Here is a 22,846-nt window from a genome sequence, read left to right as displayed (position 1 = left end):
AAACCCTCCTGTAGCACTCTAGGGGCAACGATGAGAGGACCCTCTAATCTTTGACATTTTAACTATTCATGATTTTCTGTATGCTGGTTGTGGCCCCCATACTGAACCGAAGCACCTTCATGATTTTACTAAAAAGTAGTGTCCTAAAACTTACTGCCATAGAAATTAGTTATTCCAATCCTACATTATTTAATCGATTACAATGCACCTGTGCTTGGTATTGTTTCTGCTATCTGTTGTATTATATTGACTGTAATGTATGTGATATTTGTCATAGGTTTTAAAAATGAGGCCGAGGTTTGTAGCTCTGAAGAAGCAGCCGTCCTACATTGGTGGAAATGATGTAATGGAGTTAAGAGACTATCAGCTAGACGGCTTAAACTGGCTGGCACACTCCTGGTGCAAGTAAGAGCTTCTGCTTCTTTTGAATCCCTATTTTATTACCCCCTTTACATTTGGCGTATTGAAACTTTTATAGTGCAGCAAACGATAACTGCAAAGGTGATGCTTTGATATGTATTATGTGACTATACAGTATTTATCTGCCTTTGCCTACAATGGAAACTCAACCACACTCAATGATTGTGTTAAAGGGAACCTGTCACCAAGGAGCTCATTTTCACTAAAGACATGTTACAGGAGCTCATCACACCTGCATTGAAAATATGCTTTATCTAAGCATTTGCCTTCCAATATAATTGTGTGTTATAACTTACTTTGCACCCTGACAGAATACTCTGTGTAGTCCTGGGGGTTGGGCTTTGGTTTGTATGCTTTTCAAAAAACGTGACTATGGAGCTTTAAGCCCCCACCTTTGTGCTCCTGTACAGGAACGCAAAGGTGGGGGCTGAGATCTAAATGGTCTTCAGCACAGACAAGTCACATGTTGTTTATTTGAAATGCATCCAAACCAAAGCCCAACCCCTGGGACTACACAGAGGATTTTGTCAGGGTGCAAGATAAGTTATAACACAATTATATTGCAATGCAAATGCTTAGAGAAGGCAGAAAGACATATTTGATGCTGTGGCCAGTATTGACCCTAGCATTTAGGGAAGTATTCTTATCCTCTGTGTCACTTGCTGCCAGGCTGTTGTTTCTACATATGGAGGCACGCCATGGTGCGTGTGTGTTTATTTATATAACATTCCCAGTACTATGAAGGGGTTTTCATATAATAACATTATTATTCCATAGGGTAGGGATAAGTGGGGCTCCTATTGTGAGAAATAGCCACACGAGGATCAGTAGTGCACATGTATAACCCTTGCTACATTCCCTTTTGTGGGACTGATTTACTCAGTTGTCTAGCCATACTCTTCTTTAAAGGAGCTTTATCAAGTGTGAAAGTGATTCTCTATCCACAGGATTGGGGATTAGAATCTGATCAGTAAGGCTCTGACATATGGGTCCCCCCCCCCACGATCATTAGACTGGACCCCTCTGCGAGAGAATGTTGATTCTGTTTACGCTAATGTATAGTGGGTTGGGCATGCGTCCTGCTGTTTGTAATAGACCAGCCCTTGGCTTGGCACTTGCCTGACTGTTTACAATTTTCTGGCATTCCAATAGTTTTGAATAGAACAGCAGGATGATTTTCAGGACCCCTGTTTTTTTGGATTGCTGGGGGTCCCATTGGTTGGACCCTCACGATCAGCTAGCTATCCACTATTCTGTGTTAAATGGAGCCTGTCACTAAGTGTCCCAAATCCCCCTGGATCATTTTTAAGGACCTGTAGTTGGTTTAAGGTCCCAAATCGACTTGACAGGTCTTTAAACTTGTTGAAAGTACAAGGTACTGTAGGCCGCATTCACACAGTGAGTGCTTTTTGCTTCTAGTTGTTTTTTAATTTGTTCAAAAGTTCTTGGTAAATGTAAATCTATTATTGATGACACTTAAAAGACTAAATGTGTGTTTTATTTTCTCCAGAGGCAACAGCTGTATTCTGGCAGATGAAATGGGATTGGGAAAAACAATTCAGACCATTTCTTTCTTGAATTATTTGTTCCATGAACATCAACTTTATGGACCATTTCTTATTGTGGTTCCCCTATCAACCTTAACCTCCTGGCAAAGAGAAATTCAGACCTGGGCTCCCTTAATGAATGCTGTGGTGTACTTAGGAGACATTAGCAGTAGAAATGTGGTAAGTTGCACATGATCTTTCGGATTCCTCACATATTAGATCCCCCCCCCCCCTACTATGACTTTCCTTCCCTACTTTCTTGACTATATTTCTCCCAAGAGTGCAGCCAAATAGCAGTTGAGCGCCTATAGATATGTGCGGTTATACAACTCACTCACATTGCCCAAATTCTGCCATCTATGAGTATTGTCACTTCACATCGATACTTCTTACCTCCAGCTTATAAGATAGAAATCTATCACAAGCAGGAAGCATTGGAAACACGACTGGAGCTGTATAATGGAGAATAGCTATTTCTCAGACTAGAAGGTGCACCCCAGATTTAGACATCAAAAAAGCAAAAATATGTTTGACATAAATTACACTCACATCTCTGCAACACGCATGCAAGCACAGTACTGCTACACACGCTGCATTCATTCACTCCTACACAAATGGTTTTAACAGAACACCCGTCTTGAGACAATATGTGCTGCAGATGCAAATGCATTAAGGAAACCACAATCATTTGGAAGAGCTAAAATGGCAGGTCAGATAATGTGGCTATAGACCTCGCACACACGCCAGCCTCTGGTTTATTATTTAATAATGATCTTTGCTTCATTAAACTTTCAGCTTGTTGAGTGACGTGATGCAAGAAATTTGATATATACTGTGTGTATATGTGTGTGTGTGTATATATACATGTTTATATATAATATCTCAATGTAATCTTTAAGCTAATCTTTAAAAAAAAAAACATGTACTCGAACAATTTTAATGGGTACTTGCTCAGAAACATATTTTTTATAACCGTGGCAGGCAATCTACTCTAGGTCTGCTATTACAGCTTAAAGGCTGTAGGAAATTTCTTTTTGATGTGTAGATGTGTTTTTTAGAGTTTTAGCTATAATAAAATGAACAATGTTCCTCAGGAACTTCTTAAGACGCTTATTAAGACTATTTTTATGTCCATAACCGTAATACATAGACTGCAATTGTGAGCATTTGATTACAAATCCACCAAATAGGTTCCGATTTATTTGAGGACTGTTTTTGATCAATCTAAATATACGGACTATGTATGGCCCCTGCTAATTACTTTTATACCCGTAGATTTATTACTAACAACTCCTGAATCTTCATATACACTTCTCTATTTGTTTACTTCGTTGTTCCTATACAGATATAATATTATCTGATGCAAGGGCCCTGCATTAGTTCATTCTTATTTTCATTGTGTTTTTAATGAATTTTTTAGTATTTTTAGTCTATATGTGTTAGACTGATATTAAATATATGTGATACCTCCATCCTCTATTGCAGTGCCAGTTTACATTTTTACTTTAAGACACCTCTACCATGAGTAAATTGATGGTACATGTGCTTTAAAATGACTAATACCAGTGATGGGATGAAAATAATAACTCCTTTTAAAGTAGTTGTACTACATCTTGTTGTTATCCCCTTTTCAAGCAATGGGGACAACTGAGCAGGCATCAAGTTATAGAGCAGGAGGAGCTGAGCAGATGAAACTATTCAACATGGAGTTTTGCACGCATGGAGATAATCGCCTAAACTAAGTTTATATTTTGGATCTTCAGTACAATTGTCAGTTTTATTTACATGTAGATGTGCTGCTTGTTACATTAACCGGATTCTTTGTATTCAGATCAGGACACACGAGTGGATGCACATACAAACAAAGCGATTGAAGTTCAACATTATATTGACGACGTATGAGATACTGCTTAAGGACAAAGTAAGTTTTAAATTTGATTCAATACACTCTGTGAATGAAGAGTTATTACAATATTGGAGTGTAGGATATATGAGACATAGATTTATGTATTTGTCATACAAGAATTGAAGCAGTTTTATCCTACGTCTTGCTATGTAAACCATATTTTTTGCAATAAGACACTATCAAGTGGTCATTTTAAGTTTGGATATCATATCCATCTGTTTCCGTTTAAGGCACCATAACAGATGCTTGTTCTCTTACCATCTGCCAGCTACTGATCTCCTGGATGGCTAAACATATGTCAGCTCCTAAACATCACATCCATTTGAGCATCAATATAGAATTCATTCCTCTGTATGACTATTAAAGGACTTTAGAAGTTAATAGCTTAGGATGAGCCATTAATATTACGTTAGTGTTAGCCTCACACGTTTTGATCAGCCAATTAACATCTAAATGACCATCCATCGACTTTTTATAGCGGCTCTATGGCGCCACATCAGAAGATGATTTCGGGACATTGTGTCATGTTCGTGCCAGCGTTGGGCTGTGTTATCACATCCCAGCTCCTGCACTAATACTCAGTATCAGAAAAACTCTGACCCCAGGTGTTTAACACTTTAGACATTGCAGTAAAACATGGACTGCAATGCCTAGTTGGGTGCATACGGAGCACCCATGGGCCCCCTGCAGCTACGATTGCAGGGTGGCAATGGCATTTCTCAACAACCCAGGGCAAGTCCGCAGGCCAAATAGATGTCGCTAGCTGACGGTATAATGCACAGGGAAACACAATTAGTGCAGAGAATTATACAATAGATCAAGTGATCTCCTATCAGTGTCATCTTGTGTCACAAAATAATTACAATAATGAGCAAAAAAAAAAATTCTTAATGCTTTGTAAGCAATAATACAAGAGCCCATAAAGGTCTGATCTCAGTCATGGCTTTAATTAAACATTAACCATATGTTTTGCTTTAGTCTTTCCTAGGTGGTGTGAACTGGGCCTTTATCGGTGTTGATGAAGCCCACCGGCTGAAAAATGATGATTCCCTACTGTACAAGACCCTGATAGACTTCAAGTCAAATCATCGTCTTCTCATCACCGGCACACCTCTGCAGAATTCCCTTAAAGAATTATGGTCTTTGTTACACTTCATCATGCCAGAAAAGTAAGGAATATTTATATTCCATAGAAGTACAATATCTTCCTATTGATCCTTTTTTTTATTAGCCGTTGAGTAAATTAAACTTCAAATATATATTTTATTCTTTTTTACAAGGTTCTCTTCATGGGAAGACTTTGAAGAGGAACATGGGAAAGGTAGAGAATATGGCTATGCCAGTCTGCACAAAGAACTTGAGCCATTCCTTCTAAGAAGGGTGAAGAAAGATGTGGAGAAATCCTTGCCAGCTAAAGTGGAACAAATTTTGCGTGTTGAAATGAGTGCTTTGCAGAAACAGTACTACAAGTAAGTATTCACACCAAGCCATGCAAACAACAATTTGGCTCGTTATACATATTGCAATATGTATATTGTATAGATGGTATCTGTATACATAGTTGACCACAGTACAGGGTATTATAGCCCCATACTGTCACTACTGAGTAAAGTCTTACGTTGAAAAGTTGTGGAATCAAAAAAAAAACCCTGGAACACTAAATTCAGCATATAGCCAATATCGTCCTTTGGTATAACAAACATGAGTGCAGATATAATTTCCCTGCTTTTCTCAGGTGGATCTTAACACGGAATTACAAGGCCTTGAGCAAAGGCTTGAAAGGAAGTACCTCAGGATTTTTAAACATCATGATGGAGCTTAAAAAGTGTTGTAACCATTGCTACCTCATTAAACCGCCGGAAGATAATGAATTCTATAACAATCAAGAAGCTTTGCAGGTGAGTTGAAGTTCTTTTATTACTTAAAGGGGCTTACCACTTTTACAACACTTTACTACGGTAAGCCTAAGACCTTAATCGGGTAACCCATATAATATTTAGCCTGGTTCTTCGGAACCACTGAAAGCTGCGGATCACCCAACTTCTGTAAGAAGAACTCGACTTCCTGTGCCGTCCCTCTAACTGCTATGATGTTATGATGGAGGGGTGTGCATGCAGTAATGACTTTACAGCCCCCTCCATCCGCTGGAACCAGCAGGATTATGGCCATCACAGAGAGTCTCAAGTCCTGCTGTACACAGTGATCTGCTGATCATGCACTTGATGGCAGCTACTTCAAACACACTATTCAGTAAATTTGAGTCACCAACACTGTTTTGAGTATTTTAGCTGCCTCGATATATTTTGTAGTTCTGTGTCTTAAGGTTCTAATAAATTTTTCATTTATGTATTTTTCTCTTAAGCACTTAATAAGGAGTAGTGGGAAACTCATTCTCCTGGACAAGTTGTTGGTACGTTTGAGGGAACGTGGAAACAGAGTGTTGATATTCTCTCAAATGGTTCGGATGCTGGACATCCTTGCAGAATATTTAAAGAAACGACAGTTTCCTTTTCAGGTAAGATTTAGAATTTTGGTTCCTTTCAGTTGCAGGGGGATATCCATCTTGGACATAGATGTTAAATCCATAGCCACCTTTCCTGTCACTGTCTTTAAAACAAGGGTGACGCTGGGTTCGTGATATGATTCCCAGATATCCTGGGGCGATGCCAAAAATATGGGATCGAACTTCCACTATACAGGCAGTCCCCGACTTAAGAACATCTGACTTTCAGACAACCCCTACTTACAGACTAACTTTTCCAGATTTGAAATCTCTGAATACTATTAATATAGTGCCAGGATGCAATGATCAGCTGCAAGATGTCTGTAATTAAAGGGGTTGTCCGAGTTTAAAAAATATATATATATATGTTGCCGGGAGCGGGCTGCCTAAAGCAATAAAGCTGTACTTACCTTCCGGCGCCCTCCGGTATCCAGCGCTGCTGTCACTCCGGTCCGGGCGCCATGTAAACAAACATGGCCGCCGGAGCAGCGCTGCATTCAGCTGCCGGCCGGCCGTGGCCGTCTACGCCTATCCGTCCCTATACACAGCATTGTGTATGGGGACCGGAAGGTTGTCGCGTCCGGCCGAAAGCTGAATGCAGCACTGCTCCGGCGGCCATGTTTGTTTACATGGCGCGCTGGATACCGGAGGGCACCAGAAGGTAAGTACAGCTTTATTGTTTTAGGCATCCCGCTCCCGGCCACATATATATATTTTTTTTTTCAAAACCCCGGCAACCCCTTTAAGTTTTATTGATAATCCTTGTTCACATGAAAGGTAAAAAAAAATGTTAAAATTCCAATTGTGACAAAAATTTGTCTGGAGCTACAATTTAAAAAAAAAAAAAAATACCCATTTTGACTTGCTTACAAATTCAACTAAAGAACAACCCTTGAGAACGTACGTAACTTTTACGTAACTCAAGGACTGCCTTTACAATAATAAGGTTTTATTTTACAGATATTTGGCAACTGCTTAAATTTTGTGGTGTTATTTTTTTTAGAGATTAGATGGATCCATCAAAGGAGAAATAAGAAAGCAGGCCTTGGACCATTTTAATGCAGAAGGATCGGAGGTAAGGATGCATCAGAAAAGTGTATTGAAATTATATTTAAATGTATAAGAGAAAAGCAACAGAACATTATATTTTATTATAAACAAAATCCTTTCCCTTAAAGGGGTTATCCGGGTTTAAAAAAAAATTTATGGCCGGGCTGGGGAGGGCTAGTTAAACATAATAAACATGGACTTGCCTCCTCCGGTGCCGCCGGTGTCCCGCGCCGCGGTCACTTCGATCCGTGCCGCTGTAAACAAACAGGGGCACGGATGCCGCGCACAGGGAGCTTCCGGTCCGCGTTGTGGACGGCTCCTCCCATCCGTCCCTATCTCTCAGCGTTGTAAGCGCTGGGAGATGGTGCGCATGGGAGCATCCGGCCGTCCGGAAGCTCTCTGTGCGCTCTTGTACTGAAACCGGCGCACGGAGAAGACTGGCCGTGGCGCGGGACATCGGCAGCACCGGAGAACGTGTTTATTATGTTTAAATAGCCCTCCCCAGCCCGGCCATAAATTTTTTTTTTAAACCCGGATAACCCCTTTAATTTTTTTTTTTTTTGTAGTCTCTACTTGCTGCTGTGAGTTGCAAAACAAATGTGTGTTTGGTTTTTTTTTTAACAGGACTTTTGCTTTCTGCTCTCTACCCGTGCTGGTGGGCTGGGAATAAATCTTGCTTCAGCAGATACAGTCGTCATTTTTGATTCTGACTGGAATCCACAGAATGATCTTCAGGCCCAAGCAAGAGCACATCGAATAGGACAAAAGAAACAAGTAATGTTGGGTTCTTCTATCTTTGTAAATAATTTTAGAATTGTAATGTTTGTCACACTTTACTGGCATACTAATTCTAAATGTTTGTGCAAATTCCTGACCCCATCCTCCTTGCATAGGCAGATGAGCGGTTTGTGCCGGAAATCTTCCTAGATATAAGACATGTCCTATAATTTGCGGTGTGGGCACCCGACTCTGTTGTACCATAGAGTTCTATTGGGCCTGTGATCTGCTTGCAATTGAAGTGGCCAGATCACAGCCATAGTTCCGGCCATCGGAACGCAAGTCAGTGTTTCAGCTGGGCTCCTTTGCATTTGTCTTATTTTGCCTTTAAATGTGCCTTTCTGGGGTGTCTATTCATAGAAGTATGTCCAACCTGTCAGCTGATAATGGAATTTCTGCAGTAATTTGGTATAAGCAGAGTTCTATATCTTCTTGTAATTCACTTCAAAAGCTGTAGTACAATTCTTGGGCCCGGTTCACATCTTCACATTTGTCTTCACTAAAATGGTAATATCGGAAGTCTAACTGATCCGTTAAACTGCCCATTAATTTTGGTGAACTCTTCATTGTGTCCGTTTGGGCCGCCTATAATTAGTACTTCCATTTTTTTGAGCGGAAAGTTGGACAGAATATGCAGAGCTTTTTTTTTCCCGCAGAAGTGCTGCATATGGACACTAAAGGAAGCCATTAAAGGCCCCTTAATGGATTTATTAGACTCACAATTTAGGTGATGAAAGAGAAGGTGTCCAAATGCAGGCCTGAACTGGGCCTTAGACGCAACACAATATTTGTACCTTCACAGCTGATTGTTAAGCTGATGACAAATCCTTTGGATAACCGATCATTAATATTAAAGTCCTTATTAAAAATGTGCATCTAAGTGTTACACTCATAAACTTATCAAATCTTCTGGTTGTAGGTGAATATTTATCGCCTTGTTACTAAAAGTTCAGTAGAGGAAGATATTATTGAAAGAGCAAAGAAGAAGATGGTGCTGGACCACCTTGTAATTCAAAGAATGGACACCACTGGCAAGACTGTGTTACACACTGGATCAACACCATCTAGGTATGACAGCGTGTTGTAAAGTCAGTCCAACTTTTTGCGCTGGTATTTTATCCTTGAATTAAGTTAACCTGGTGTCTTTTTTTTTTTTTTTTTTTTACACTATTTTAGCTCTACACCATTTAACAAAGAGGAGCTTGCTGCTATTTTAAAGTTTGGAGCTGAAGAACTTTTCAAGGAACCCGAAGGAGAAGAGGAAGAACCTCAGGTATGCGTATATGCAGATCTTCTTGTATTACCTGTGTTGTGTGCCTTATTCATTCTCGCATACTAAATTCTATATCTTATATTAAATCAAGGAAATGGATATTGATGAAATCTTGAAGAGGGCAGAGACCCGTGAAAATGAGGCTGGGCCATTGACTGTGGGTGATGAATTGCTCTCGCAGTTTAAGGTATTTCAAGTTTATATTGTTCATTACCATATTTTCCATAAGAGGCTCCAATACTATTGTAAGTCAGAATGCCCTTGCCCTACTTACATTGTGTTTCCATGTAAGAAACTTGAATATGTTCTTTTAAGGTCGCCAACTTTTCAACAATGGAAGAGGATGATATTGTTGAGCCTGATCGAAATTCCAAATCCTGGGAAGACATTATTCCCTCAGACCAGAGAAGACGAATGGAGGAAGAGGAAAGACAAAAGGAACTACAAGAAATATATTTGCTTCCCAGGATGCGAAACTGTGCAAAGCAGGTGAGCGTGGAACTATATAAGCTTTGTAGTTTTCCATTCTGCATCGCTGCAGCTGTCTACATGTAATCTAGGTGACGATTTATATTTAAGAAATATTTTGTGACTCTTAGGCAAGCTTTAATGGAAGTGAAGGTAGACGAAGCCGGAATAGAAGATATTCTGGTTCTGATGACAGTGATTCTGGCTCGGATCGAAAGCGACCCAAGAAAAGAGGCCGACCACGGACCATACCAAGGGAAAACATTAAAGGGTTTAGTGATGCAGAGATACGGAGGTAGGGTTCTATATGTCTGCCAAGGGTGTGTAAAGATGTGCAAGTTATAATAAAGCTGTAACATTTCAATTGGTTATAAGTTGGCTAATAGTTCCAGAGCTGTCAGGTTATTGTTAATTACCAAAGCAATATTTATCATAAATTCCTCTTCCTTATATCCAAATTTAATAATAATAATTCCTTTATTAAAATTGTAACCCTACTACAGTATTGCACTACTCTTCTGTACCACTGATTACTGAACTCTATTTATTGTTCTCTAGGTTTATCAAAAGCTACAAAAAATTTGGTGGACCTCTAGAAAGGTAAGTGCTTATCTATTTCATTTGATCGGTTACTGCATTGTGGCACAAAGCTGTACTTGCACCTCACAGTTCACGTTGGAAGTCTTGTCCCATTTGTGAGAAGTGACAGATGTAGCCAATTGTAGTAGTGAACTCTGAATGAACAGTTAGTACTCACTAACCATTGAGAAGGTCTGTGATTGACTGCAGAGGTCACCTGGCACAAAGGGGGTGTCTCTGACAATTACAACGATGGATGGGTGCTGTTGGAAATGCTTCTTTTCTGAAGGACAGTTTTGCATAAATAAGTTGTACAACCTCTCTTAACAATTATTGTATTTTTGTTGAGACAATTATGTTTCATGCGATTGATTTTATCAACACGCGTATTTTGATTCTAGGTTAGATGCTATAGCTCGGGATGCCGAGTTGGTGGACAAATCAGAAACTGACCTTCGTAGACTTGGAGAACTGGTACACAATGGCTGTATCAAAGCTCTTAAAGATAGTTCCAGCAGTGAAAGGGCAGGTAGGTGAAACATCAGCATAAAGCCCTGTCTATATATAGCCAAATATGTCCGTTATCATGTACATCTTCTAGCTAATGGGCAGCAATACCTGTGGATTTTCTATAATAAAAACTTTTTGAAACCTTGTAATGAAAAAGAATGAAGAAAAGAACAGAGTACATTAGTGAATTGGTAAGCAAATAAAAGGGCGTGACAACAAAGGGGTAGGATGTCTATGAAAAATACATCTAACAATAATATGAAGTTGAACGGCTCAGCCCGGAGATGCTATGGAGTCAAGGTTTATGTTTAGGGACTATGATATTAAAACTCATGCTACCAAAGAATTTGCTTACTGATGATTTAGGGGGGTTGGCACTATTTACCTCAAGCCTTTCATTTTTAGGGGGTATGTTAATTTAAAGTGTTAATAGTGCAATTGTAGGAGGCCCCTACATTAACCTTTCTTTTTCATGCCAAAATAATGAAATCTTCTACCCTTCCCATTAATTGGTTCAGATTTCCAGGCCAAAATGTGGCATGTGGAAGCAGTGGGGCCATGTAATTTCATAAAGATGCCAAAGAGACAATTCTCTGGATGGCTGTGTGAATATTTATAACAAAGCTCACAATAAGGGGGGACCCTGCATTTCAGACACGGTATAGTAGGAATCCTATGGATTGTAAAGCAATATTAATTTTTCTTTTTTCATTTTAGGAGGAAGGAGAGGGAAAATGAAAGGACCAACTTTCCGCATCTCAGGAGTACAAGTTAATGCAAAGCTGGTCAGTTCTCATGAAGAAGAGCTGCTTCCACTGCATAAATCTATTCCTTCAGATCCTGAGGATAGAAAAAGGTGTGTGACATTGAATAGAGAGCTCATGTCGCTGTAATGTTATGTCTTATGATAAAATTTAAATTAGTATTTAAGCAAATATTTAAGACCTTTTTAGGATTACCCGTTTTCTTCATGTTTGTTTTTTTCTGAATTTTTAGATATGTTGTTCCATGTCACACGAAAGCTGCACACTTTGACATTGACTGGAACAAAACAGACGACTCCAATCTTTTAATTGGCATCTATGAATATGGCTATGGCAGCTGGGAAATGATAAAAATGGACCCTGACCTCAACTTAACCCAAAAGGTAATGTCTCATGGCTCGTAGTGTATATGTGTTGTTGATAGAAATAGATAGGATCTGTATCCTGAACAGCTCATTTAGGGTTTATTGACTACCAGAAATTGACAATTTAAAAAAATCACAAAATTTTTCCCATTGCAAATCGTTTTCAAGATGAGGAAATATGACTGTTCTCACCAGATTTTTATTTGAGATGAGTTAAGTTTATTGGTTGCAGGTGGAATGTCATTTCAGGAGCCGCTATCTTCTATTCCACTGTACCTAGAAACGTGCTTAATGTGTCATATTGGAAAGTCAAACTGCAGATAAAGATCTAGTTCCCGGCCTACTACCTATATGTCAAGCTCACAGAACTGTAAGCTTGATGTGATCTGAAATGATATTTCTTACCTTTTAATATGACACACAAAGGGTTGTTTTATAACCAGAGGCTTCTGGAAGGACACTACCCCATTAAATTTGACTCCTCTCATGTGAAGATGGGGTGACGAGTCATATTTGCCTGACTCTAGAAAACTAGAAACGACTTTTCATACTCTACCTGAGGGGACTAGTAGTTTAGTGGGTGACATTCAATGCCTACAAATCTAGAGGTGACACGAGAATCCTTTGTACTTTTGTTTCCCCTACTCTAGAGACTGTCAAAGCTACGTAGGGGGTGCGCCACTTGTGATCACAGCAGCACCTTAGACTCCTCATAGACTTTGATTGCAAAATACTTGGGGCAGAAAGGCCTATTCCCACAGCTGCTTAAATGGAGAATGTGTGGTCAGCCTGACCATCGTTCCAAATAATAAAGCGAGACTTCCGTTCTAAGGTGTAAGCTATTCATAACCCGGGTCATAAATACATGAGGAGGGACAGCCCTTTTAGGACTCATTCACACTGCCGTCTGCTGGGCCGCATTTACGTCCCCATAGACAACAATAGCGGCACGGCGGCGCAAAAAGATAGAGAAAGCTCTATCTTTCGGCGGATGTGCGGCCGTGTGCCTCTATTTCCTATGGAGGGAGGAGGGGTCACCTCCTGCTCACCTCCAGCGCACGGCGGAAGAATGTACCCTATTGCCCCATAAACAAACTCCATAAAAAAAACATATTTGTGAATTCTCAAGGTCATTAATGGTGTTTTTTTTTAATCCCCTTTTAGATATTGCCTGATGATCCAGATAAGAAGCCCCAAGCTAAGCAACTACAAACCAGAGCAGACTACCTCATTAAACTGCTGTGCAAGGACCTTGCTAAAAAAGAAGCACAACGACTTTCAGGAGTAAGTAGCATCCTTGTGGGGTTTTTTTCCCTATTATTTTACAGATTTTGTACATTTAGGAGCAGATTTAACAGAAGTGTCTTAAAGTAAGACACTGCAGAGTCCTGCTGCTGCAACAGGTCTATCACTGTCTGTTTCTGGATGATTAATCTGGTGTAGTACAAGACTATCTTTTTTAGTACGTTATACTAGTTGGCTTAGGCAGCAGAAAGCTGCGCCAAAATTTGACCGCATTTACAAAACTTTATCAAGGCAACTGCTCTTGATAAATGTGACACAATTTGTTGCTGCAAATTCTGTTGGAAAGTGCCTGATATGTTCTGCCCCATTTTTTACATGTGAAGAAACTGTATCTTTTGCTTACGGTTTATCACTGTCAATTGTATCTTAGGGGAATTCAAGACGGAGAAAAGCTAACGCCAAGAAGAGCAAAACAGTAAAACCTGTAAAAATTGAAGTAAAAAGTGAATCCTCTCCTCCGACTTCAGAGAAGTCAGAGGAGGAAGAGGAGGAGGAAGATGAAGACAAGGCAAGTTTACCTAATAAATACTAGTATCTTAGAGATCGTATCCAATAACTAGAGATTATTGACGTATTTAACTGTGGAAAATCCCTAATATAAACTTGTCATTCTGAATGTCTTGGTAAGAGCTTTGCCTATAAAATGTGTGTCACAATTCTCCTGTGTTAAAAGGTATATTAAGTCTGTTTTTAAAGAGGTTGTCCGACAAAGTAACTTCAAGGTGATTTTATATAGAGAGAAAGGGGAAATTTATCACTGCTTCTACGCCAGATTACAATCGCGAATACTTCACCTCCACACCATTTGGTGGTGTGGTGGACGGTGGAGTGTGTGGGCACAGGGTTGGTATTTGTGCCAAACTGTGACCGGTCGGATCTGGCGTAGTTTTGCCCAGTGGCTGCAATCAGAGGGTGTGTGACCGCAATCATACACCAGCGCTTTATAAATCTTCCCTCAAAGAGACCATAATCAGGGTGACCTATCAACATGACCTCATCGCTGAACCTCTGTATACAAAAAGAGGTGCCATACTGTAATAGTATAATGGAAGGCTTTTCATTCTTGCGCATTCACAGAAGGACTTTCTGATGGTTTTGGAAAGTGAAAAAAATACATGTATTCTACTCATTTTCTGGTCGTTCCCAGCACCACACACCACTTGATTTAGACTTGGTGAACATCTATGTGGAAAGGATCATTTGGTGGGGTGTTATTTTCCTTTTATGGTGATTTGTGGTTGCAAAATGGATATCGAGGTATTTTCATATTTGAATATTCATTGCAGTTTATGACAGTGAAAGTTACAGAGTAGTTTTTATTTCAGGAACAAGAGGCTCCTGTGAAATCAAATTGTAAAAAGAATAAAGCAGAGAAAGAGATTGAGGAGCGAGTAGAGCCAGAAGTCACTGTAAAAACGGAGCCCGAAGACAAAAAGGAAGCAAAGGAGATCAAGAAAGAGGTAAAGAAGGAAAGGAAAGATCGTGACGAAAAGAAAGAAGAAAAGGAGAAGAAAGAAACAAAAACAAAAGAGCCAGTCAAAGAAATCAAGGAAGAAAAGGTAATTTGCATCCGCTGCAGTACATTGTATATGATGCACAGGCTCCATATGGACAATGCCTAATGACTATATTCAATTTTCTCATGATGGATAGGTAAATGATGTGAAACCAGAAAAAGAAAAAGCAAAGAAAAATATTTCTGCTGAAACCCCTGTGCACATAACTGCAAGCAGCGAACCAGTCCCAATCTCTGAGGAAGCAGAAGAACTTGATCAGAAGACGTTCAGTGTTGTAAGTTTCTGTAACTTCTTCTGAGTAACTGGGTTTACATAATAAATTCCCTAGAAATGTGCAATTTTCAACTTTACATCCATCCCTGACAATTTACAGCTTCAGCGTTCTTTATATTCATGTATGTACATATGTATTATGTACACCAGTGGTTCTCAACCTGTGGGTCGTGACCCCAGCGGGGGTCGAACGACCAAAACCGGGGGTCGCCTAAAGCCATCGGAGCCGCAATTTTAATGTGTTTTTACTGCGAGTTGCATGGTTTGGGGTCACCACAGCATGAGGAACTGTATTGTGGGGTCACAGCATTAGAGAGGTTGAGAACCACTGATGTACACAAAAACGGTACATTCAGGCTGCTGCCAACCACTGAGCAGGAGAATAACTTATCATTCAGACTTTTATACTGTAAGTATTGTAATGTTTAGGTTGGTACAGTTCTGTAGAAAATGTAGTATATCACTTGGGCCTCATGCACATGAACATATCTTTTCCATAGAAAGCAGATCAGCCCCATGGTGTCTGGGAGACCGCATGCTTTTACTGCATTGTGACCGGCTACCCATAGACCTCTATGGGGGCATTGATCCAGCCACATCGAGGATTGACATCATGGGCCCCCATAAATTCGTGTGCCTGAAGCCTAAGGGCTTATTCAGAAGGACATGTTCGTAGCATGTCGGCAAAAGTGTGCAGCTTGTACAGTATCCGGTTTTTCTCACCTTATGTCCGTAAAAAGAAAAACTTTCTGCCCCTTTTTTTTTTTGTTCATTGAATATGGAGGGTCGTGGTCCACATATGGGAAAAAATAGTGCATGCTGTTATTTCTTTTTCTTATTGTGCACCTCAGTGGAAATAAAACAAATAAAACATAACATGACCCATAACATTCAATGGGTCAGTATGGCATCCGCAAAAAAAAAAAAAAAGATGGCATACGGATGTCAAAACCGCCCCTCTGAGCTCGGTCATACTATTATATGTGTCTTACAGTGTAAAGAGAGAATGAGACCAGTGAAGGCTGCGTTAAAACAGTTGGATCGACCAGAAAAAGGACTCTCTGAGCGCGAGCAGCTGGAGCACACCAGACAGTGCCTGATCAAGATTGGGGATCACATAACAGAATGCTTAAAGGAATATGCAAACCCAGAACAGATAAAACAGTGGAGAAAGTAAGTGGAATCCAATTTCCTTCCAGAAGTTAGAATGGAACAAAACATCTAATAATTATCCTAAAGTGTCCCTGCAAAACATGTAGTTTGTTGGACCTGTTCAGATTTGCTTGATTGCAGTACAAATACCAGGAATTGTATAAGGTTTGCCTGGTTATGAAATCATTGGTGATTATTTTTGCTTTCAATGCATTAATCTGGTCATTGACATTATGAACAGTGTTTAGCTCTGGGGGGATATTACACAGAACTGGGTTTGGACTTAAATCTAATTGTTGATGAAATGAAATTAGTTCTTATCTGTCCTAACCCAATGCTGCTGAAAAAAATTAAAAATCCCCATCATTCTGCTGATGATAAAGGCTTGGTCTCCACTGATGTATTAATCTTTATTCTGATCTTTGGTATAGTTTGTTGTATTGATTTGCCTTATTACACTTTATTGTGAGCAGAACATTCCAGTCATGTAACATCTGCTCTATATAATAGATGTGGTTTTATTAACTGAACCCTTTGTATCTTTTTTTTTTTTTCTTAAGAAACTTGTGGATTTTTGTATCCAAGTTCACTGAATTTGATGCCCGTAAACTGCACAAACTGTACAAACACGCCATCAAGAAACGTCAGGAATCTCAGGTAACTATACACTTATCTTGGCTTGTACATGAGAATGCATTGATTTGCTTCACTTCATTGATTCTCTTCCTTCTCCACAGCACAATGACCAGAATGTCAGCAGCATGAACACAATCATCCGACATCCAGGTAAAGAGCTGCTCTATTTAACCATATCATGTCTTTTCTTCTCATAGCATAAATTTTTTTTTTTTATTAATTTTTGAGTCCGTCTGCATGATACATTTCTTATCGCCGAATGCTATGGAAGGGGTTGGACTCTTTACTCTTTTCTGACATATGTTCTGCACTGATTTACCGTATTTTCCGGGCCATTAGGCGCACCGGAATATAAGGCGCATTAGTCCGATGCGCCTTATATATGTAATAATTCCATATATAAGGCGCATCAGACTATAAGGCTCGGGGGCGTGGCGGAGGTCCAGGGGCGGAGCGGAGACCCGACGGGACGCGACGTGGGGGAGGTGGAGGAGGGCAGCGGACCATACTTACATAGGTTCCCGCTACCGGAGACAGCAGATCTCCAGCGGGAACTGCAGACCACGCGGCAGAAGTTGTTCGTGCCGCGTGGTCTGCAGTTCCCGCTGGAGATCTGCTGTCTCCGGTAGCGGGGACCTATGTAAGTATGGTCCGCTGCCCTGTGCCATACATAGGGCGCACCGGACTATAAGGCGCACTTTGGATTTCCAAGGAAATCCAAGGCTTTTAAGTGCACCTTATAGTCCGGAAAATACGGTATTTAGAAGTGTGAAGAAAAGCCCCTGGTTCAGAAATGTCTGTCACCTCATCAGCTGCCATTCCTGTCCATAAAACGGCCAAAAGGAGGGTCATGTAAATGTCCATGTCCAATCTCCCTTCCAGGACCTTAAACTTGTATTCATGAATATGATCATAAGGTCCTGGAGGGTAGATTGGCCATTGACGATTAAAATCCACAGGGACAGTGCTCCAGGCATAGGCAGAGTTTATTCACTAAACTTTAAAATGAATATAGACATTTCAATTGCTTCTAAAAGGAGCTGGAATGTTGCACTTCTTACTTTTGGTGAATACATTTTTCCAATTTTTAGAGTGCTGCAGGATTAATAATCCACTATTAATCCAGGACTATTAATAGATGTTCAGGCAGTCCCCAGCTTTAGGACACCCGAATTACAGACGGACCCCTCTGCCCACTGTGACCTCTGGTGAAGCTCTGGATGCTTTACTTTAATCCCATGATCAGCTGTAAGGTGTCTGTAATGAAGCTTTATTGATAATCCTTGGTCCAATTACAGCAAAAAAGTTTGAAACTCCATTTGTCACTGGGACAAAAAAAATTAGTTTCTGGATCTACAATTATAAAATATACAGTTTCGACTTGCATACAAATTCAACTGAAGAACAAACCTATGGAACCTACCTAGTACGTAACCCGGGGACTGCCTGTATATTGTAAATTACCTAATATCCTGCCCCCACACTTACACAGACATTACAAAACACATGAGGTGTAAAGTGAGATATTTTATGCTTTATTTTTTTTCTTTTCAGATGTGGAAAGGTTAAAAGAAAACACAAATCATGATGATAGCAGCAGAGATAGTTATTCCTCCGACCGACATTTGTCACAATATCATGATCATCATCACAAGGACCGGCATCACAGCGATTCCTACAATAAGAGCGATTCTAGGAAACGACCTTATTCCAACTTCAGCAATGGCAAAGACCATCGAGACTGGGATCATCATTACAAGCAGGACAGGTCAGTGCTGCTTATTAAAGAAACTTGCTGGATAGTCACCTGTTTGTTTTACTTGTAAGGCATAAGCTTAGTGTGTGTGTAACAGGGCTAAGACCTTTATCCCAAGGGGTTATCCCAAGTATTTAGATCGGATGTGACAGTTGGGACCATTGGTGATTCCGAGAACGTGACCCCTAGCTCTCCAGAGAACGGTCACATCCATACACACTCACTGGGGGAGATTTATCATCAAGTTTCTGAGGCAAAACTGTTCTAGTTGTCCATGGAAACCAATCAGAGCTCAGCTTTCATTTTATAAACAGATGTGGGAAAACCGCACCTGGCAGCTAGTCCTCCCCCTATCCTGCAAATATGGGACAACCCATTGAATTATTTACGTTGCTATTTTTATTAAATAGGTTTGCATATCATGATCCATGAAGATAAATTCTGTGTGTGTTTTTATTTTGCTAGGTACCACAGTGAAAGCAAACACAGAAAACTAGATGACCACAGGAGCAGAGATCATAGGTCAAACACTGAAGGAACTATAAAGGACAGGTCGCTCTCAGATCACAGATCACATTCTGACCACCGTTTACATTCAGATCACCGATCCAGTTCTGACTACAGCCATCACAAATCATCCAGGGATTACCGGTACCATTCAGATTGGCAGATGGACCATAGAGCTTCAAGTAGTGGGCCCAGATCTCCATTGGACCAGAGGTCTCCTTATGATTCTAGATCACCTTTAGGCCGTAGATCACCTTTCGAATGTTCTTCGGATCACAAAAGTACTCCTGAACATTTATGGAGCGGCCGCAAAACATAACACAGGGACATCAGTCCTGGACATTAGCCATATTCCGTGAAAAAAATAAATTTATCACAGTGATTGCCTTACATGACTTGAAAGAAATAGACTGGATCTGCCCAGCGCAGACGTTGCTACTTTCCTGAATGCAAGGTCTAGTATCACCAGATCAGAGAATATTTTTCTATTTAAGGTATATGCTGCACTGTGCTGCAAACGTGGCATTTTTTTTTTAAATGAACTCTAAGATGTTTACTATGTCGGAGACCTCAGCACTGCCCATTTTGACTGAATTTTATTATAAAGAAAAATATAAAAAAAAAAATATGATTATCTTTTGAACTTCTAAACTTCCCACCTTGTTGACCTATGATCTTGATGACAAGTAAATTGGAGAGGATTTTATTGTCTGGGAAACGCTCTCAAGGACGTCGTTCACTTTCCAAAGCTCTTTGTTTACATTGTTCACTGCAACCACCTTGCCGCTTCTCATCATTGCTTGAATATTTAAGGACCTGTACCTAAAAGTGTAAAATAGCCAGTTTTTTTTTTTGCTTTTTTTTCTTCGTGATCAATTGTAATATTTTTTTTATACGAAAACTGCTGTAAATTATTGTATATTAATTAAATGGACATTTCTTCCTTCCTCAGGCTTTTTCTTTGACTGTTCCTTTCCCCACCAACTCAGGCCTTCTCATAAAGTGTGGATATATGTATATTCATTGCATATTTTATTTTTTATTTTTTTAGTAGTTTGATGGAATAAATGTTCAGAATGTAAAAAAAAAATAAATAAATGGGGGAAAGGGAACACTAATTCCATGTCTTTTAGTGTTACAGTTTTTATAGGACACTTTTTTTTTTTTCTGGCAATTTTTTTCCCATTTTTTCATTTTAAGCAAATGTCAGTGTTGTGATGAATTCTATGGAGAAATTTTATGCATCCCGAATAAGTTCTCTTATTGTTTTTAAAACCAGGCAACTTGTCAGACAAGCAGCTCAATTGTCCAAACCAGCCAAAATTTTATTGTGAATCCATTTGTTTTCCCTTTTTTAAAGAAATGGGCAATAATGTCAAATGTGCTATGCAGCCAGTATGATTTCCAGTAAATTGAATTTATATACTGTTTAAATGCACACTGATTGTATATAGATTTCTTCTATATAAGGAAATTAAAATGTAAGAACTTCTGAATTGTCTGATTTCTCCAGCTTATTTTAGTGGTATTGCTTCTGTGTTCACTCCAATGGCTCTATGTGTTCCCAACATACAGGAGAGAATTTATCCTATCATTTATAACCCGCACTTCCCCCGTGTCAGATATATCAGAAGGCTCCGTTATATTTGGTGGTCAATTCTATACCAGACCATACCTAGCGTGATACAGGAGAAGGATATAGCTAGTAAGCAAGCATGGGCCCACTCCTTCACCTGGCACAGCCCCCTTCACGCCCCTTGTATTGTTTTGTAGCAGAAAAATAATATGGGTGGAAAGCTGTGCTACCTGATGACTCCAGAAAATTAAAATTTCACTTTCCTGTTAGTCTTCAGGCAGCACACACACAGATTTAGACAGCAGTGCAATCATTAGGGAGGGGGGAGGATCCTTTCAACACTTGACTGTAAGTGGTTGAATCCTTTTAGATGTGATTATGACCCAGGACATGACTGTTCACCAGACACCAGAGTTCTGATGGGTGATATGGATCTGGTAGGTACAGCAGCTAGTTGATAGATGGAGAGATTCTCCTTCATCCTTATAGTTTATACGGTTGAAAAAAGACACTTGTCCATCAAGTTCAACCAAGGAAGGGAAGGGATTGGATGAGGAAGGGATTTAGGGGAAATAATTTTATATAACATAACCATCAATGTTATTTAGGTGTAAAAAGGCATCTACACCGTTCTTGAAGCTCTGCTGTCCCTGCTGTGACCAGCGCCTGAGGCAGGCTATTCCACAGATTGACAGTTCTCATAGTTAAAAAAGCCCTGTTGTCGCTGGTGATTAAACCTTGATTTCTCCAAACGGAGACAGTGCCCCCTCGTCTTTTGATTTTATTTAATCTGAAACAATTTACTACCATATTTTATGTATGGACCATTCATATATTTATATAACTTAATCATGTCCCGTAGTAGTAGTAGTAGACTAAATAATAATATATCTAGACCCTCCATACCCCTTATCATTTTTGTGGCTCTACGTTGAACCCTCTCCAGCTCCAGGGCATCCTTTTTATGGACCGGTGCCCAGAACTGGACAGCATATTCCAGGGGAGGCCGGTCCAATGCCTTGTATAGTGGTAATATTACATCCCTATCACGAGAGTCCATACCACTTTTGATACATGACAAGATCCTACTGGCTTTGGAGGCAGCTGATTGACATTGCATGCTTTTATTCAATTTATGATCTACTGGTACCCCCAGGTCCTTCTCCACAAGGGACTCTTCCAGATTTACTCCCCCAAGGACATATTTTGCCTTTGGATTATTAGCCCCCAGGTGCATAACCTTACATTTATCCACATTAAACCTCATTTGCCAAGTGGACGTCCATACAGCCTATGAACATCCTCCATAGACTGTATTACACTACACAGCTTGGTGTCATCTGCAAAAATAGACCCAGTGCTATTAATTCCTACCTCTATATCATTAAAAAATATATATTAAATAGTAGTGGGCCAAGCACAGAACCCTGAGGTACACCACTCATAACTGGTGACCATTCCTAGACTGATCTACTATATCAGTCTAGTATAGACACTGACACCACCCACATCAGAAGTTTTTTCTTCTATCGTATAAACGGAGCTAAAAATCCTATTGAGTATCTCCGCATTCTCTTGGTCTCCAGTCACCGATTTTTATTTTACATTGATATACTTAGCAAAACAAATCAAGACATTTTTTATCTTTAGTCACCTGTCTTTCATTTTGTCGTTTGGCTGATTTAATTTCCTTTTTACAGATTTGGGTAAGTTTTCATTGGGAGAGATCCATAAGAAAAGTAAAGATCCTGCTTGAAATCTTTGTTGATGAGCAACCAGTGTAGGAAAACCTCCAAATATTTCCTTTACCTCTTGCCGCTCCAGGATGTACTATTACAGCATGGAGATCGGCTTATCGCTGTTGACACCGTTATAGTATGTCATGGACCCAATGAGCGTTTAGCTCTTCACCGTTCTGAGCTTAGGACCCAGGGCTGTCCATAGTAGATGCCTCTAAGGTCC

General features: G+C 39.9%; 1 protein-coding gene across 3 annotated transcripts in view; it reads left to right on the top strand.

Moving 5' to 3' along the window:
• The window catches only part of CHD1 (chromodomain helicase DNA binding protein 1), a 32,689-nt gene extending 11,885 nt beyond the window's left edge, over positions 1-20,804 (top strand). For all 3 annotated transcript variants that reach the window (XM_072140017.1, XM_072140026.1, XM_072140008.1), the window contains 27 exons: positions 278-405; positions 1,931-2,147; positions 3,799-3,888; positions 4,852-5,042; positions 5,154-5,342; positions 5,609-5,771; positions 6,236-6,388; positions 7,380-7,451; positions 8,051-8,200; positions 9,123-9,271; positions 9,380-9,476; positions 9,568-9,663; positions 9,792-9,965; positions 10,076-10,239; positions 10,503-10,544; positions 10,925-11,052; positions 11,751-11,889; positions 12,030-12,180; positions 13,327-13,446; positions 13,838-13,975; positions 14,793-15,026; positions 15,121-15,258; positions 16,252-16,430; positions 16,970-17,066; positions 17,147-17,195; positions 18,600-18,813; positions 19,267-20,804. In XM_072140017.1, coding sequence (XP_071996118.1) covers positions 278-405; positions 1,931-2,147; positions 3,799-3,888; positions 4,852-5,042; positions 5,154-5,342; positions 5,609-5,771; positions 6,236-6,388; positions 7,380-7,451; positions 8,051-8,200; positions 9,123-9,271; positions 9,380-9,476; positions 9,568-9,663; positions 9,792-9,965; positions 10,076-10,239; positions 10,503-10,544; positions 10,925-11,052; positions 11,751-11,889; positions 12,030-12,180; positions 13,327-13,446; positions 13,838-13,975; positions 14,793-15,026; positions 15,121-15,258; positions 16,252-16,430; positions 16,970-17,066; positions 17,147-17,195; positions 18,600-18,813; positions 19,267-19,627 — 4,023 coding nt within the window. In that variant the 3' untranslated portion in view covers positions 19,628-20,804. The remainder of the gene's footprint in view (positions 1-277; positions 406-1,930; positions 2,148-3,798; positions 3,889-4,851; positions 5,043-5,153; positions 5,343-5,608; positions 5,772-6,235; positions 6,389-7,379; positions 7,452-8,050; positions 8,201-9,122; positions 9,272-9,379; positions 9,477-9,567; positions 9,664-9,791; positions 9,966-10,075; positions 10,240-10,502; positions 10,545-10,924; positions 11,053-11,750; positions 11,890-12,029; positions 12,181-13,326; positions 13,447-13,837; positions 13,976-14,792; positions 15,027-15,120; positions 15,259-16,251; positions 16,431-16,969; positions 17,067-17,146; positions 17,196-18,599; positions 18,814-19,266) is intronic.
• The last annotated feature ends 2,042 nt before the right edge of the window (positions 20,805-22,846 follow it).

Source organism: Engystomops pustulosus, chromosome 1 (genome assembly GCF_040894005.1).
Source record: "Engystomops pustulosus chromosome 1, aEngPut4.maternal, whole genome shotgun sequence".
NCBI classification, from domain to species: domain Eukaryota; kingdom Metazoa; phylum Chordata; class Amphibia; order Anura; family Leptodactylidae; genus Engystomops; species Engystomops pustulosus.
This window is presented reverse-complemented; position numbering and strand designations above follow the sequence as displayed.